The following is an 18240-nucleotide window of genomic DNA, read 5'->3' as shown; positions in this document are numbered from 1 at the left end:
TCAAACAAATTCTCCTGAGGTCCTATGAAAAAGGGCCTCCTTGACAAGAGGATGTTGGATGGCCTGCTTATTAAGTTCCTGTGGCACCCCTGAGGCTTTAGTCGCTACAGGGTACTGCACCTCACTTAAAGTGCGGTACTCATCTCGGGTATTGAGGAGGTCGGTTGTTGTGAATACATTGGAATTAGATTCCAGTTTGGGGCTCCCTCTTGTGGTCAGTGCTGGTAATGCTGCTGACTTGTTGAGTGGGAACTGGACAGCTGAGTAGGATTTGCAATCAGGCCATTTGGTTTGGGCCTATATAACTATGTAGCTTCCTTTTGTTCCTTGCTCAATTGTATTTCCTGTATTCTAAGGACTTCCTGAAACTAGCCCTGTTCTCTGTGTCTACCAGAACTCTTCTCAGATACAGTAAGTTGGTCTTGTACCTTTGCTTATGGTTTTTAACTTTCTTGTGATTTTGCCTGTGTGAAGTTCCTGGTGGAATTGGATTATTCCCCGCTGGGAGTATCTGTGTACCTTGCTCCATGTTCTGTTATGTATTGTGTTTTGTCATGCTTGGTACAATATTCAGTCTCCTCTCTATATCAATGTTTTTCTTGGATCCCAGTAACACCAGAGTACTGATATAGCGGGGGAGAGCCTGTTCAGGCTCAGTATTTTTCCATGTCAGGTGTGCTGGTATTTTATTAGTTTTTTTACGGTTGCAGTCAGTGCTCTTTCCTATTCTTTCCTATGCAGATAGTTTTGGGCCTCATCTTTGCTGACTCTATTCTCTAGCTACGTATTGTGTTTTCCTATATCGCCATAATCTTTACATGGGGGGGCTATCTATATCTTTGGCGACTACTCCAAGGCAGATTAGCTTTTCTACATTTCTCTTTGTTAGAATATTTAGTTCTCCGGCTGTGTCGAGACGACTAGGTCATCGTAGGCTCGTCCCACAGCTACTTCTAGTTGTGTGTCAGTATTAGGTCTAAAGTCTGTTAAGGTTCCAGCCACTCTGGTTATTTTCTGGGTTTCCGAGTTATTGCCCTTTTTCTGATCCTCCTCGGTCACTGGATCACAAAAGTCGGTGCTGGTTCCACATCCAAACATTCCATAAATACACAGCAGGTTGCCCTCCTCACTAAGGATCGGGCTAGGGTCGGGTCTTAAGGCTTGCCACCAAACTCTGGGGCTTCCACCCACTAGTGACAGGAACTCGGGGATGGGAGGGGCAGCCACTGGGGGAGAGGGAGGAGGTCACTTACACAAAGGAGTCGTGCCCTGACTCTGTTTGGGGAAGGAAGCAAGGGAACTTACCGGTGAAAGCTGTGGGACACAGGAGTAAATATGGTCACTAAGGGGAGAGCTTAGTTGCTCCCACTGGACCGGCGTAGTTCAGGGTACGGAACCCTAGGGTGGCGTATATTTCAAGTTGCGCCACCAGAATCCAACGGACAAGTCCCTCTGACCACCACAAGATCCTGGAGCACAGTAGCAACATAGAGGCCGGAATTGTGATCATAGTCAGGCCCCAAAAGGACTCACGCTGCCTGCAGACGGGACAGGAACTTTAACACCGACTGAACAGAGGTCCCCAAGTACTTCAGGTCATGGGGATCCACACAGCGCAAGAAGGAAGGGCCCACAATCCACAACACCGGCGGTGACCTCCGTATTATCCGGGATCGGCTGGGGCCCATCACAGCAGAGACCGGGCACTCTAAGGGTGACAACTGAACAGTGAGTAAAAACCTTGAACCGCAACTACTGAGTCAGCCCTTCATTGCCGGCACCATTGCCCCGTGCTCCGGCGCCAACGGTCACTACCACCCCCATCATCCTCCCTGGGGCCTAGCTCTACCTGTGGGGAGCTGAACCATCCCGACTGCGACACCATCCACCCCAGAGGACAGCACCCACAGCGGCGGCCGATCCCTGGCCGCACACCACAGGTGGCGTCATGAGACAACAACTCCCAACATCCTCAACCCCTTCATCATCATCTCCCCATTATCATCCCATCCTTCATTCCTTCGTGGACACCTCTGGGTCACAAAACTGGGCAGGGCCACCTGTGACATCCCCTGACCCTCACTGGCCCGGTGACGAGTATTACCCCTGCCCATGGTTTGTCCATTCCCATGGGTACCCACTTTCCACTTGTTACCAAAAATCCATAAAGACGCCGTCAACCCTCCGGAGCGTCCGAACATGTACGGCATTGAGGACCTATGCGACCCATCTGCAAATTCATTGACAACTACTTACAACATCTAGTGGAATATCTGCCCTCATATGGCAAGGACACGACGGACATACTCAATAGGATAAATGGTGTCTTTATGAAGCCTGTAATGCTCATGGCCAGTGCGGATGTTGAGGCACTCTATACCTGCATCGGACATGAGGACTGTCTGGAGGCGACCTCAGGTCAACCTGTCTGGATAGTGCCATGACTGTTCTTGTTCTTGAGCTGCTCCGCTTTATCCTGACACACAATTTCTTTGTATTTAGGGAACTTTTTTACCTACAGCGGCACGGCACTGAGATGGGTGCGGCCTGCGCGTCCTCTTACTCCAACCTCTTCCTGGGATACTGGGAAAGGCTGGTGTTCGGTGACAGGGGCGCCTGAGCAAGCGCCCATGTGCAGTGCTGGCTCCACTACATAGATGATATTCTTATTTTTTGGCAGGGAACAGCTGAACAGCTCGATCAGTTTATGGAACAATTGAATAACCATGTATTCAATATTAAATTGACAACAAAATCAGTAAAATGAATATTGCTTTTTTTCGGACATAAACGGATGATAGTGGATAACACTGAGTTCATTCAGACTGATGTGTCCGAAGGGATGCATCGGTCATTTCCCTTCTACATGTGTCATCTGCATATAATCCAACAACTAGTCGTGCCATCCCAACTGGTCAATTCCTGCGGATGAAGCGGATTTGTTCATCCGCTGATAGACTAGAATCCCAGTCGTCTCATCTCCGATACAGGTGTAGAGCACGCGGGTACAGCAATAAGAGTTTTAAGAAAAGCTATTTAAAGGCCAAGCATACTCCAGGGGAACAGTTTCTCAGGTACATACCGCCTTAAACTGACCATGATTTTCAGGTCAGATTAATTAGTACCTACAATGGGACACAATGAGGGACATCCTAAGAAGGCATTGGCCCATGCTTTTCACAGATAACATGCTGGTTCATATTTTGCCCAAGATGCCCCTCATGATGGCTAAGAGAGCAAGGAATCTAAACAATCTTCTTGACAGGAGCCACTATATACCCCCACGGTCCAATCCTTTTGGTACAAGAGGCCTTAATTTGGGATGTTTTCCCTGTGGCCATTGTATGGCCTGCACCAAAGTGTTGCATTGTACTATATTCCAGTCATGTGATGGGAAGAACACCTATCCCATCAAACATTACTTCTCTTGCAGTACTACACACGTGGTGTATTTTGCCACCTGATCTATGTGAGTCTCACTCCGCGTTTGAGTCAGGGAGCACGTCAAGGGATATTGACACAGCTAGGTCAGTGACCCTTCTCAAAACACTTCCATGCCACTTATGGATACATCATGATTGTAACCCTAAGTCCTTTCAACTTAGAGGAATATACCTCATCCAGGGTGGCATTAGGGGGGCAATTTGAGAAAAACCCTTGCACAACAAGAATCCAGGTGGATTATCACTCCCAATACTCTGGTCCAAAAAGGCCTGAATAAGATGGTTAGCTAAGCGCCTTTCCTCTAAAAAATTATTTAACATATTTTTGGTGGACCTATAGGCATACATCCGTGCATGTGGTCTTGTGGGTTTTTTGTTGGTATTAAAGGGGTGGTTCACCTATTTTTTTTATTTTCTGTAGGAGTTCTACTTACCTTTCTAGGCGTTTTCTCCATTGGCTTCTGTTTCCAGTTCTGGCACTGAGCGGCGCTATCCTGCACGCTCATTGCCGGTCACATGAGCCCCTGGAGCTGTGGCCGCCAGCATCCTCTGACGTCCCGGCATTTCCGGGCTCTCAAACAAGACGGGTACGTCAGAGGAGGCTGGCACCACTCACACTGAGTGACAGGGCTGTGGGCGGTGACTACCGCACATCACAGCCCAGTATCGAGGGGAGGATCCGGAGGACGTCAGTGTGGAGCCGGCGTCCTGCAGATGGTGAGGCACGGGGCGCCAGTGTGCAGTACGGGGGGGTGGTTCTTCAGCTGAATCCCCCCCTGCACGTAAATATGTGCTCACACTTTCCACCCGCCCGCTCTGCTGCGATGTCAGGAGATCGGCCGGTGTCGGGCAGTGTGATCATCTGCTCTTCCCAGCAGCAAGACACTGACAGGCATGTCACCGCTGTGCTCTGCCACCTGTCCTACTGCATGGGACCAACTGTCTGCACTCTGTCACCTGCACCACAAGTCACAGAGTGGAGACAGTTGGTGACATGTAGCATGCTCTGCTCTGACACATAGAGTGCTATATGTCACTAACTGTCTCCACTCTGGGACTTGTTGTGCAGGTGACCGGATGCTACATGTCACTAACTGTCTCCACTCTGGGACTTGTTGTGCAGGTGACCGGATGATACATGTCACTAACTGCCCCACTCTGTGACTTCTGCTGCATAGTACCAACTGTATACACTCTCACCTGCACAACAAGTCCCAGAGTGGAGACAGTTAGTCACATGTAGCATCCGGTCACCTGCACAACAAGTCCCAGAGTGGAGACAGTGACATGCTCTGCTCTGACACATAGTGTGCTGCATGTCACTATCTTTCTCCACTCTGGGACTTGTTGTGCAGGTGACCGGATGCTACATGTCACTAACTGTCTCCACTCTGGGACTTGTTGTGCAGGTGAGAGTGTATACAGTTGGTACTATGCAGCAGAAATCACAGAGTGGGGCAGTTAGTGACATGTATCATCCGGTCACCTGCACAACAAGTCCCAGAGTGGAGACAGTGACATGTATCATCCGGTCACCTGCACAACAAGTCCCAGAGTGGAGACAGTGACATGCTCTGCTCTGACACATAGTGTGCTGCATGTCACTATCTGTCTCCACTCTGGGACTTGTTGTGCAGGTGACCGGATGATACATGTCAATAACTGCCCCACTCTGAGACTTGTTCAGGTGAGAGTGAATACAGTTGGAACAATGCAGCAGAAGTCACAGAGTGGAGCAAGTTAGTGACATGTATCATCCGGTCACCTGCACAACAAGTCCCAGAGTGGATACAGTGACATGCAGCACACTATGTGTCAGAGCAGAGCATGTCACCAACTTGCTCTGCTCTGTCATCTGCGGTGCTGCATGTCACGTTTTTGCCGCGATTTGGTGCGTTTTTTGCTGCGTTTTTGCTCACTGCGTTTTTAATCAGTGCACAATGCCATTAAACATTGTTGATGAAAAAAAAAAAAGGTCTGATGTCATTTCCTTATTCAAAATGTTCATTGTATGCAGGAGAGCAGACAGCAGCTGCAGAATTACAAGGCTCAGCATCCTCCATTCACTAGTGTATGCAGGAGAGCAGACAGCAGCTGCAGAAGTACAAGGCTCAGCATCCTCCATTCACTAGTGTATGCAGGAGAGCAGACAGCAGCTGCAGAACTACAAGGCTCAGCATCCTCCATTCACTAGTGTATGCAGGAGAGCAGACAGCAGCTGCAGAACTACAAGGCTCAGCATCCTCCATCCAGGACTGTATGCAGTTTTTTACCCAAAAAGAAAAAAAAAATGACATGGGCTTCGCCATATTTTTGTATGCTAGCCGGGTACAGCAGGCAGGTACGGGCTGCCCCCAACCCCCAGCTGCCTATTTGTACCCGGCTGGGAACCAAAAATATAGAGAAGCCCTTTTTTTTTTATTTCATGAATTTCATGAAATAATTTAAAAAAAAAATGACATGAGCTTCGCCTTATTTTGGTGTCCAGCCGGGTACAACTAGGCAGCTGGGGATTGGAATCCACAGTGAAGGGTGCCCAAGCTTTCTGGGTACCCCCACTGCGAATTGCAGTCCGCCGCCACCCCATAAAATGGCGCTTTCATAGAAGCGCCATCTTCTGGCGCTGTATCCAACTCTTCCAGCTGCCTTGATGCCGGGTGGCTAGCTGGGTAATAATGGAGTTAGGGCTAGCTGTATATTATCAGCTAGCCCTAAGCCCGAAATTCATGGTGTCACGCCAATATTAGACATGGCCACCATGAATTTCTAGTAATGATAAAAAAAAAACACAACACACAGAAAAATATTTTTATTAGAAATAAAACACAACACAATTAGTGACTCCATCTTTATTGATATAAACCCCCCTCCGCAGTAATCCTGGGTTAGGGTCCCGCGCCGTCCAATCCGGATCCAATATCATCTGATCGGTTTGCTGGAAGGCAAAGCGATCAGATGATGTGTCAGGTTAAAGGATGTGAATCATATCATACATCAGCTGATTGTATAAAAGCCGATTATACAATCAGCTGATGCATGATTAGAAAATAAATAAATAAATAAGTAAATAAATACATACTCACTTATGTGCTGATTACCGGCAGCTCCTGCAGCAGAGTCTGATCCTGGCCAATCACTGCAGGAGCTGCCGGTAATCAGCTGATGAAGTCCCCTGACGGCAGGATCAGCTGATAGCCGGCCGCCGGCACCGCGAGAATCGATCAGCTGATGCATCAGGTGACTGCATCAGGTGATCCACCGCCAGGTCCTGCAAGCTTCGTACATGCCCCGGGGAGACTGCACACAGCCAGAGCGACGGTACCGAGACAGGGGCTGAAAGCAGGCATGGCACCGGGACCCTGCAGACAGGTGAGTATGACATACACACACACATACACACTCACACACACACTGTATATACGCACACACACTGTATATACACACACACACACTGTATATACACACACACACTGTATATGCGCACACACACTGTATATACGCACACACACTGTATATACGCGCACACACACACACTGTATATACGTGCACACACACTTTCTTCCCCTGGCTGTGTAGAGCTGCTGCTGTCTGTGTGATTGCTCTCAGTGCACATCCACTGGGAAGAGGCAGGGAGGAGGGTTTGGGTGGAGAGCAGAGTGGGTGTATTAGACACAATGGGTGTGTTAGATAAGCTAGACACCGCCCTAGAGCCACAAAGAATTCTGGGACTTGTAGGAACTGAACACAGGAAGTCAGAGGAGAGATTAACCCCATCAGAGCTGGAGCCAGCAATGAGCATGTGCTGCTAGTGCACAATAAAAGGTAATTTTGCTGAAAAAACATAATAGATGTGTTGAGGGGCACATATTAGCAAGATTTATCAGAAAACAAAAATCAGTTTTAGTAACTGGACAACTTCTTTAATTGTTTATACAATCCCATAGTCTTTATACATCAGTACTGGCCCTTTATATCATTGATGTTACAGTATCTACATTGATACATTGTTTGCTTATTGGTTATTTCCCAATGTCTTTCCCACTTACTTATGTTATTCATCTATTTCCTCCTGTTTGCGAGGGCGTCGCGTGCACTCTCAGCTGACAGACCGGCACGGAGAATTATTGGTGGCCTCTTGCCGCGTGCATGGGTATCATGGTGATACATTTGTAATACTGCGCATGCGCCACTTGCAGTGGCACCCAGCCTGCCCCCTGTTGACCCTTGGCAAGTTTAAAAAGTTGTACCTGCCTGTAAGGGCTATTGAAGCCTTCTCTATAGTGCAGTTGCATACAAGATTCCTCCCTTGAAAAAGATGCTAGTATTACGCACCGAAATGTGTGTTGGGGCACCTCCACTGCCTGGTGACATGGGTCCACATCTCATCTGCTCCTGAGGTATGCTGACTAAATAGGTACACAGCAGTCCTTTGAAATGTCATGGTTATTACTCTTCCATGCATACCGGAGCAGTGTGGAGACTGATTTTCTTGTATTCTACATTATGAGGTTCACCAATCATATTAACTCCCCAAAAGGGATATATTACTTGTTGGGGGTGTGTGTACCTCTTTCTTAGTATTTTAAAAACCTCCCTTCTCTCCACCACCCCCACATAAGTCCCCCCATATGGTATTTTTCAGTATGTGACAATTGAGCCATATTCTGCCCCCTCTCCCTCTGCCTTTCCATCCTAGTGTATTGTATGATTTTTTTTTGTAAATTATGCTACAATAAAAATGTATCTTTATACAATGTCTTTTGGTACTTATACTTCATGTCCTCACATTTTTAAGGTTATTTTCTGGTAATCGTGAAGGAGCACAGCCAACAGAATCTTAATTTACATCACAAAAGTGGCATAAATTACAACATAACCGTACTCCAGTACCCGGACATTCCTGCCATAGTTTATTTCACTTTTGTGTTATAAATTGACTACTTTGTTGGCTCCGGTACGCTGCTCCCTGCGAAGCTCTGCCCACTCTTCAAAAATGTTGATGCTAGGACTGGTGGACATACAGGAAAAGTCAAAGTTGGGCAAAACTGAACAATCAGCGCTGTGTAATTATTTATATTACAAAAGGCAATCATATATACTAGAAGTAGTACCCAGCGCTGCCAGGGATAGTAACTGTCTCTCCCTCTCTGTTTGTCTCCCTCTTTGTGTGCCTCTCTTTCTCTGTGTGTCTGTGTTTGTGTGTCTATGTCTCTCTCTATCCGTGTCCCCACAGAAATCATGTTACCTCACACGAGTTTCTTATACTAAAAATTTTCTTCGTTGCCTATAGCAACCAATAACAGCTCCTATTAATAACCTATAGCTCCCAGCTCCATTGACTTTAATGGAGGCAAGGTTTTTGGTGAATAATTGTAAAGCGCAGGGTTAAATTTTCCCCTGAAAACATAGTCTATGATGTTCCCTGAGTCACATGAGGCGTCTGTGCAAAATATTGTACTTGTACATGCGACGGTGCGGATTCCTTTAGCGAACATACACACACACACACACACACACACACACACACACACACACACACACACATATACAGTACAGACCAAAAGTTTGGACACACCTCATTCAAACAGTTTTCTTTATTTTCTTGACTCTGAAAATTGTAGATTCACATTGAAGGCATCAAAACTATGAATTAACACATGTGGAATGAAATACTTAACAAAAAAGTGTGAAACAACTGAAAATATGTCTTATATTCTAGGTTTTTCAAAGTAGCCACCTTTTGCTTTGATTACTGCTTTGCACACTCTTGGCATTCTCTTGATGAGCTTCAAGAGGTAGTCACCGGAAATGGTTTTCACTTCACAGGTGTGCCCTGTCAGGTTTAATAAGTGGGATTTCTTGCCTTATAAATGGGGTTGGGACCATCAGTTGTGTCGTGTAGAAGTCTGGTGGATACACAGCTGATAGTCCTACTGAATAGACTGTTAGCTGCTTTTTTCTTGCCGTAATACAAATTCTAAGTAAAGAAAAACGAGTGGCCATCATTACTTTAAGAAATGAAGGTCAGTCAGTCCGAAAAATGGGGAAAACTTTGAAAGTGTCCCCAAGTGCAGTGGCAAAAACCATCTACCGCGTCTTTGTGCGACGCAAAAAAGGTAAACGGATGAACTCTACATGTCTGGTTCCCACCGTGAAGCATGGAGGAGGAGGTGTTATGGTGTGGGGGTGCTTTGCTGGTGACACTGTTGGGGATTTATTCAAAATTGAAGGCATACTGAACCAGCATGGCTACCACAGCATCTTGCAGCGGCGTGCTATTCCATCCGGTTTGCTTTTAGGTGGACCATCATTTATTTTTCCAAAGGACAATAACCCCAAACACACCTCCTGGCATTCTCTTGATGAGCTTCAAGAGATAGTCATTGGAAATGGTTTTCCAACAGTCTTGAATGAGTTCCCAGAGATGCTTACCACTTGTTGGCCCTTTTGCCTTCACTCTGCGGTTCAGCTCACCCCAAACCATCTCGATTGGGTTCAGGTCTGGTGACTGTGGAGACCAGGTCATCTGGCGTAGCACCCCATCACTTTCCTTCTTAGTCAAATAGCCCTTACACAGCCTGGAGGTGTGTTTGGGGTCATTGTCCTGTTAAATAATAAATGATGGTCCAACTAAACGCAAACCGGATGGAATAGCACGCCACTGCTATTAATAAATTAATAAATCCCCAATAGTGTCACCAGCAAAGCACCCCCACACCAACACACCTCCTCCTCCATGCTTCACGGTGGGAACCAGCCATGTAGAGTCCATCCATTCACCTTTTCTACAAAGACACGGTGGTTGGATCCAAAGATCTCAAATTTGGACTCATCAGACCAAAGCACAGATTTCCACTGGTCTAATGTCCATTCCTTGTGTTCTTTAGCCCAAACAAGTCTCTTCTGCTTGTTGCCTGTCCTTAGCAGTGCTTTCCTAGCAGCCATTTTACAGTGAAGGCCTGCTGCACAAAGTCTCCTCTTAAGGCCGGGGCCACACGGGGACTACTGCGATCCCCTTGCATGAGACTCGGCTGGTGCTGGCAGTACAGCAGAGCCGAGTGTCAAGCGTGTGTCCCTGCAACTGAGGTCCGTTCGTGCGAGCAGACCTCAGCTGCGGGGGGCGGGCCGGCTCTCAGGAGGGGAGGGAGGGATTTCTCTCCCTCTCGCCTGTGTAGCCGGCTATAGACATTCTCGCATTGCACTGGCAGTACACCGGTGTACCGCGAGTGCAGTGCGATTTTTCTCTCGCCCCATTCACTTGAATGGGTGCGAGAGAAAGAGTCTCGGATTACAATCGCAGCATGCTGCGATTGTTTTCTCGGTCCGATTAGGGTTGAGAAAATAATCGCTCATGTGTGCTGACACACAGGCTAGAATTGGTCCGAGGGGAATGCGATGTTTTATCGCACTCCACTCGCACCGATTTTCTCGCCGTGTGGCTTAGGCCTAACAGTTGTTCTAGAGATGAGGTGTGTCCAAACTTTTGGTCTGTACTGTATATTAGACATATCTCAATAACTTCTATTACACTGGACTGCAGTCTATGAGGAGCTCCTGAACCATCTCCATTCTACTGGTTCCCTTGAGGGCCGTCTAGAGTGGATTTTTTGCTCCAGTAACTGAGCTGTGTGTAGACTGGAGGAGCTGCGGGAGAGCCTCAGGAAATTAGCTCCAATCTACACGCAGCCCACTCAGGACGTGTCTGAGCGCGGCCCGGCAGCCACAGTACATTGTACAAGCAGAGAGCTCTGAGCTACAGTGGGGTGACTACTGGACGGAGGAGGCCCCGCCCCTTCCGGTGACGTCATCACCTCAAGAAATCAACTCCAATCTAGACGCTACCCTTCCAGCAGCGCCGGGCCATTCAGTGCGGACCACCACCCTCTTAAAAGGGCAATGCAGGTGAGGATTGTGGGGTTTCAATGTGCAGCTTCTTTAAGATCGGGGCCCGCTGAGTGACGTCACTAATGGGAAAATCGTCTTGGTGTGCCGCTAGCAGAGGGGAGGACGCTCAGGTGCTGGTGACTCCTCGCTGTGGGACTAGAAGTTCCAGCATGCCGACCTCTGAACCTGTGCACCTGCTAATCACGTGGCGGAGCTGTTGTGAGGAGCAGTTTCTGCTGGCTGCTTCCTCCAGCTTCATGTGTACTCGGTCTTCTGCAGCATGTGTGCAAACCAAAAAACAGCATGGACAGCTCCGCACCTAGTGTGTCCGGGGGTGCGCCCCCTCTGCGGATGTGCACAGATCCCGGCGGATTATTATAAACTGGGGTTTGTGGTTGATCCGTATGGTATCTGCTATATTGCTCCCCATTGATTTGAGCAGGCGGGTCTCATCCAGAATACGGTAGAGACCACCATACCTGCCCACCGCTGCTTTGGCTGCAGCAATGACGTCACTGAGCTCAGCGGCGGGACCTAGGTCGATGGCACAAGCCCTGGGATCAGTGATTGGCTGCAGCAATGACATCACTGTGCTCAGCGGCGGGACCTAGGTAAATGGTACGAGCCCTGGGATCAGTGATTGGCTGCAGCAATGACATCACTGTGCTCAGCGGCGGGACCTAGGTAAATGGTACGAGCCCTGGGATCAGTGATTGGCTGCAGCAATGACATCACTGTGCTCAGCGGCGGGACCTAGGTAAATGGTACGAGCCCTGGGATCAGTGATTGGCTGCAGCAATGACATCACTGAGCTCAGTGGTGGGACCCAGGTAGATGGCATGAGCCCTGAGATCAGTGATTGGCTGCAGCAATGACATCACTGCTCAGCGGCGGGACCAAGGTAGATGGTACGAGCCCTGAGATCAGTGATTGGCTGCAGCAATGACATCACTGAGCTCAGTGGTGGGACCCAGGTAGATGGCACAAGCCCTGAAATCAGTGATTGCTCATGTCCTCTTTGCAAAGTGTCATTGTCGCTAAGTGGCTGGCAGTTATTTCAATGGCAGTTAGTCATGGTAGGCAGTCAGGTAACCTACTTTTTGGCACACTTCTAACTATGACCTTTATTTCTACGTCAGTCCTCCTATATGTGTTTGCCATCCACTTTCGCCTCCCTGTCTCCTCTCCATCCCCGCTCATCCAGATCAGCTCCTCTCTCCTTCCCTCTCCTATGTACAGGTACCATACTCTTTTCACCTTCCAGAATAATCTCAGTCCATCACGCTCTAGGGTTTTGCATCATAAACCATGTCATGACTCCTCTTACTGCTGCTTCTTTCAGGCGATATCTCTCCTAATCCTGGTCCACCCTGTGCCACCTTCATCCCCTCCCCACCTCTCATAGAAACCCTGCTAACCTTATTAAAGGGAACCTGTCAGGTGCAATATGCACTCAGAGCCACGAGCAGTTCTGGGTGCATATTAGTAATCCCATCCTAACCGTCCCTGTATACACTAGCATAGATAAAGAGATCTGTAGAAAACGTATCAATTTCTCCAGCGATGCTCTAGGAGTGCCGAATGCTTATGGAGGAAAACTCACAAACTAATAAAACTTCATCCACTACAAATTCATGTTAAAAACCTATAACTCTGCCCTTCACCTCGCCAAACAGACCTACTGCACCACCGCGAACTCCTCACTTTCCAACAATCCAAAAAAGCTCTTCAACACATTTCACTCCCTCCTCAGTCCTAAAGTGCACCCCCTACTACAGATCTTTGTGCTGATGATCTGGCATCCTATTTCACAGAGAAAATAGAAAATATCCATCGAGAGATCGGCCCCCGGCTACCAAGCGTCGTGATTCCCATCCCTCCCCATATCCCGTCTGGCTCACTTTCCACATTTGACCCAGTCACAGAGGAAGAAGTCTCCAGGCTCCTCTCTTCTTCTTTTGCTACCACTTGCACCACTGATCCCTTCCCCTCACACCTACTCCAGTCTCGCTCTCCGGTCATCAACTAACTCAGCTCTTCAATCTCTCTCTCTCCTCTGGTATCTTTCCCTCCTCCTTCAAACACTAAACCCTTCTCTTGACCCATTCTGCACAAACAACTACAGACCAGTCTTTAATCTCCCCTTCAACTCAACTCTTGGAGCGTCTGGTCTACTCCCATCTCACCCATTACCTCTTCATTCACTCTCTTACAGTCTTGCTTTCGCCCCCTACATTCAACAGAAACGGCCCTCATCAAAGTGACCAATGACCACCTGACAGAAAAACGTAATAGTGACTTCTCTCCATTTAGTCTCGTTGACCGCTCTGCAGCCTTCGACTCTGTTGACCACCATCTCCTTCTCGCCATGCTCCATTCAATCGGCCTAAAGGACACCGCTCTCTCCTGGTTCTCTTCCTATCTTTCTGGCCACTCATTCAGCGTATCATATGCTGGCTCCACATCTTCTCCTTTTCCTCTCCCTGTTGGGGTCCATCAAGGTTCAGTCCTTGGCCCTCTTCTCTTCTCTCTACACTGCCCCTAACGGACAGACCATCAGCAAATTTGACTTCCAGCACCATCTTTATGCTGACGACACACAACTAACTATACACCTCATTCCCTGACCTCACCCCCCACTGTACTACAGAACACCAGTGACTGTCTGGCTACAGTTTTCAACATTATGTCTGCTTTCTATCTGAAACAACTTTTCCAAAACTGAACTTCTCCTCCCTCTGTCTACTAATATCCGTAAACCTGACATCTCCCTCTCTGTGTGCACCACAATAACCTCTAGGCAGCAGGCTCGCTGTCTGGGTGTTATATTTGACACCGGTCTTTCCTTCACCTCCTATATACAATCTCATATGTAAAAGGTAGATGGCACGAGCCCTGACATCAGTGATTGGCTGCAGTAATGACGTCACATCACTAAGCTCAGCGGCGGGATCAAGGTAGATAGTATGAGCCCTGACACCAGTGATTGGCTGCAGCAATGACCTCACATCACTAAGCTCAGCGGCAGGATCAAGGTAGATAGTACGAGCCCTGAGATAAGTGATTGGCTGCAGCATTCACGTCACATCACTAAGCTCAGCGGAGGGATCAAGGTAGATGGTACAAGCCCTGACATCAGTGACTGGCTGCAGCAATGACGTCACATCACTAAACTCAGCAGCTGGGCAAAGTAACTAGCAGGAGCCGCTGAGCTCAGTGATTAACTGCACCGGTGATAAGTGCTGCTGACGTGACGTCATTGCAAGAAGGCAGTGCTGTCCTGATGAGCGTGAATACCTGTTCTGTTTGTTGTTTTACATATTTTAGAGCATTTGGGGTCCATTTTTCGTCAAACAAGTAACCCATTTAAATATGTAACACAACACTACAAAAGTTCTAAAGATGGGGACACTAGTTGTGTTCAGTTACCAAGAACAAAAATGTATAGTGAGTAATGACTAGGGCTGTGTTCATTTCTGATTATGTGTAGACATTCTTTACATCCCAGGAAAGCTCCCAACACAGGTATAAATGTAATGAACGGCTCCCCTCATCCAGTACTCACCCAATATAGGCCACAGTGGCTTGTCAGAGTTACCGTATACTTCAACAGCTGAATGATAATCTTAGCCAGGTTCAAACTGCCTGAAAAATCACTGATCTCAGGACTCATGCTACATACCTTGATTCTGCCACAGAGCCTAGTGATGTGATATCATTTCTGCAGCCAATCACTAAACTTAGGGCTCGTGCCATCTACCATGGTCCCACTGCTGAGCTTAGTGATGTGATGTCATTGCTGCAGCCAATCACTGAATTCAGGTCTTGTGCCATCTTCCTTGGTCCTGCTGCTGATTTTAGAAATATGACATCATTGCTGCAGCCACTCACTGATATCAGGGCTCATGCTATCTACCTTAATCCCGCCCCTGAGCTTGGGGATGTGACATTATTGCTGCAGTCAGTCACTGATCTCAGGGCTCCTGCCATGTACAATGGTCCTGTCGCTGAGCTTAGTGATGTTATGTCATTGCTGCAGCCAATCACTGAGCTCAGGGCTCGTACCATCTACCATGGTCCCATCGCTGGGCTTAGTGATGTGACGTCATTGCTGCAGCCAATCACAGATCTCAGGGCTTGTGCCATCTACCTGGGTCCTACCGCTCAGCTTAGTGATGTCATGTCATTGCTGCAGCCAATCACTGATCTCGGGGCTCGTGCCATCTACCTTGGTGCCGCCGCTGGGCTTAGTGATGTGATGTCATTGCTGCAGCCAATCACTGACCTCAGGGCTTGTGCCATCTACCTTAATCCTGTCGTTGAGGATAATGATGTGACATCTTTGCTGCAGCCAATCACTTATCTTAGAGCTCGTGCCCTTGCGGTCGTGACCAGCCTCTCGTGCTCCTGCGGTACATTTTTTGTTTTTTAAGCAGTATGTCAAATGAATATGGAGTGGCATTATGGTAACCGTACAAATATGTAAAAATATGTAAAAAGTGTGAATCTAACAGATTTTCAATGAGAATAAATTCAATGATTGGATGGAATTATTGGATCCAGATTTCATATATGCATGTTCTTCCAGGAAGCTACTCGTCGTGAGAAGAGACGGCTTCTAGATGCTCAGCGAGGAAAGTGCCGAATCCGCCTTGGCTCTCACCTTGATGAATGGTGTGCCTTGAAAAATCATTTAGGCTTTTCTCTGCACTCTCAACTTGCCAAATTCTTGTTGGACAGGTCAGTATAGACGCTTGGTTCCACTCATTTCACCATTTTTTCTGACCTCACTTCTTACTCACCTCCCAGTTTTATACTTTTACAATTGACCATGTATACTCTATTTGAGCTGTATCTGAACTGACAGCAATTTCTTCTTCTTTTCCCAGTTATAGGTTATCTACCAAGCCTGAAATTCCAGGTGAGAAGTATATTGTGTTTCCTAAGGACTTACCCAATCTAATAACCAATTAAAGTCAATTCCACTAGAACTCGACCTTTATTTTCATTTTAATACCTGTATCCAGGTTCAAAGCATCATAAAGTAGTGATACTGTGTTACAGCATAGCATTTATTTCCTTCCCTTATACAATGATTCTAATCCCTAATAATTAATGATAAAGATATAAATGCTTATAATTCTTTCACCCTCGTCTAGATTTTCAAAACTACGACTACGACCTACGACTTTGAGTAAAAAGCTAATGGAAATATATTGAAAACACATTTAATATTTGGCAGTGGAAGTTCTAGAAACAGCAATTCGGACTGGCAGTTGCTTTCATTTTATTTATTTATTTTTTAATCTTTCATTTCCGACATTATGTCCCCAATAAGGTTCAAGATGTAAATATATTATTTATATTCCTGATTTCTCCTTTAACTATCATATTAACAACAGTGCTTTAGTGGAAAAAGAAGGGTTAATACTGCGCTCCTGTATTAAGAAACTTCAGATAGGATCCTGGATAGTAATTTTATTCTACGCGTTTCAGAGATAAAACCCTTACTCAAGAGCAATCACCATTCAATTGTGATTGTTTAGCCAAATACTTGTTTGGCTGACATAAATGGTTTATTATAAGTCCAGCATACTGACCCTGTAATGATGTAGTATCAAGTCTAATAATTTAAGATTCCTACGTGTACATTAACACATCATCAGAAGCACCATCAGTACGCAACTACATCACCAGAAGCACCATTAGTACATGGCTACATAAGCAGAAGCACATCCATACACGACTACATAACCAGAACCCTTACCAGTACATAACTACATTACAAGAACTACAGAAAGTATTTTGAATACAACACCAGAAACTATCACCATATGAATACAACACCAGACCCGCCATAAGTACATCACCAAGTTTAGTACAGTTATCAACTGTAGTGACAGGTCAGCCCCATATACAGTTGTATTACATGAAACTGCAACAGGAACCACAGTACTGATTAGTCAGTAAAACTATTAAACATTTAAGTATAACTTAACTTTTGGGAAACATATATGTTTTTGATCTCTTAAAGGGATTGCTGGTATAAAGCCATAAGTCTGCAGTCTATGTCAAATTCTCTACCCGGCAATGGCTGATGGCCTGCTGAAGCGGCTGTTAGTGCCAGAGCGTGGTTACAGCTACTACTCGTGTACTGAGCAGTGACTGAAGCTGCGATGGCAATTCCTCTTTGACTGAGACCCCTTTGCCTGCTCCACTCTCCATACTGAGACCCCATAATGCGCCAATCCCAATACTTACACCCCACCACATTGCGCACTCCCAATAATCAGACCCCCATGCTTACTCCCTTCCAATACCGAGACTCCCACACTGCCACCGCTCTATACTTAGCCCCCTATATTGCTCTTTCTGCTTACTGACCCCTCATGCTGCTCATCTCGATACTGAACCTGCCTTGCTGCCCCTTCTCCATAGAGTAGCACTATTATGGCAGGCATGGGGGCCTCACCAGGCTCAAGCAACTCATGGGAATCCTGCAACCGCATTCCCGAAGGGGCAACGGGTGAGTGGAACGGCGCACAACCTAGACTTTACTCTGTAGGTGGCTATGTCAGAGATTGTCAGCAACATTGAAGGATTTAAAAGCAATGGGCAGAGCTTAGTTCTGTTTGCTATTGTTAGAGGGAGATGCTGACTGTGTAACACAGACACCATCTGCCTGGTATGATGCAGGCTCAACTCCTGAGCCGTCATCATTAATGGGGAGCTGACACTGGATAAATCAGTACCATCCAATAACTAAACGCTGCATTATTAATGGTTTATTCTTAATGCAAACTGAATCCTTCTTAGATGCAAAGAGGTTTTAAAAGTAATTCTGTGAACATGTAAGTGTCCTCGATAAATCATATTGTCGTATTTGTTTTCTAATTTGCTTTTTTTGTTATTT

At 46.8% G+C, this 18240-nt stretch overlaps 1 protein-coding gene across 2 annotated transcripts in view; it reads left to right on the top strand.

The window, feature by feature from the left end:
* Positions 1-11263: 11263 nt before the first annotated feature.
* LOC142249901 (zinc finger protein 692-like) overlaps positions 11264-18240 on the top strand; it is a 65570-nt gene continuing 58593 nt past the window's right edge. Inside the window, exons 1-3 of one of the 2 annotated variants that reach the window (XM_075321875.1) lie at positions 11264-11345; positions 15916-16067; positions 16217-16248. In XM_075321875.1, the coding sequence (XP_075177990.1) occupies positions 11340-11345; positions 15916-16067; positions 16217-16248 (190 nt within the window). In that variant the 5' untranslated portion in view covers positions 11264-11339. Of the gene's footprint in view, positions 11346-11398; positions 11459-15915; positions 16068-16216; positions 16249-18240 lie in introns of those variants that run through there. The other variant, XM_075321874.1, reaches the window with a different exon arrangement.

This window comes from Anomaloglossus baeobatrachus, chromosome 8 (assembly GCF_048569485.1).
Source record: "Anomaloglossus baeobatrachus isolate aAnoBae1 chromosome 8, aAnoBae1.hap1, whole genome shotgun sequence".
Lineage (NCBI taxonomy): Eukaryota > Metazoa > Chordata > Amphibia > Anura > Aromobatidae > Anomaloglossus > Anomaloglossus baeobatrachus.
The sequence above is the reverse complement of the archived record's forward strand: the minus strand, read 5'-3'. Positions and strand labels throughout refer to the sequence as shown.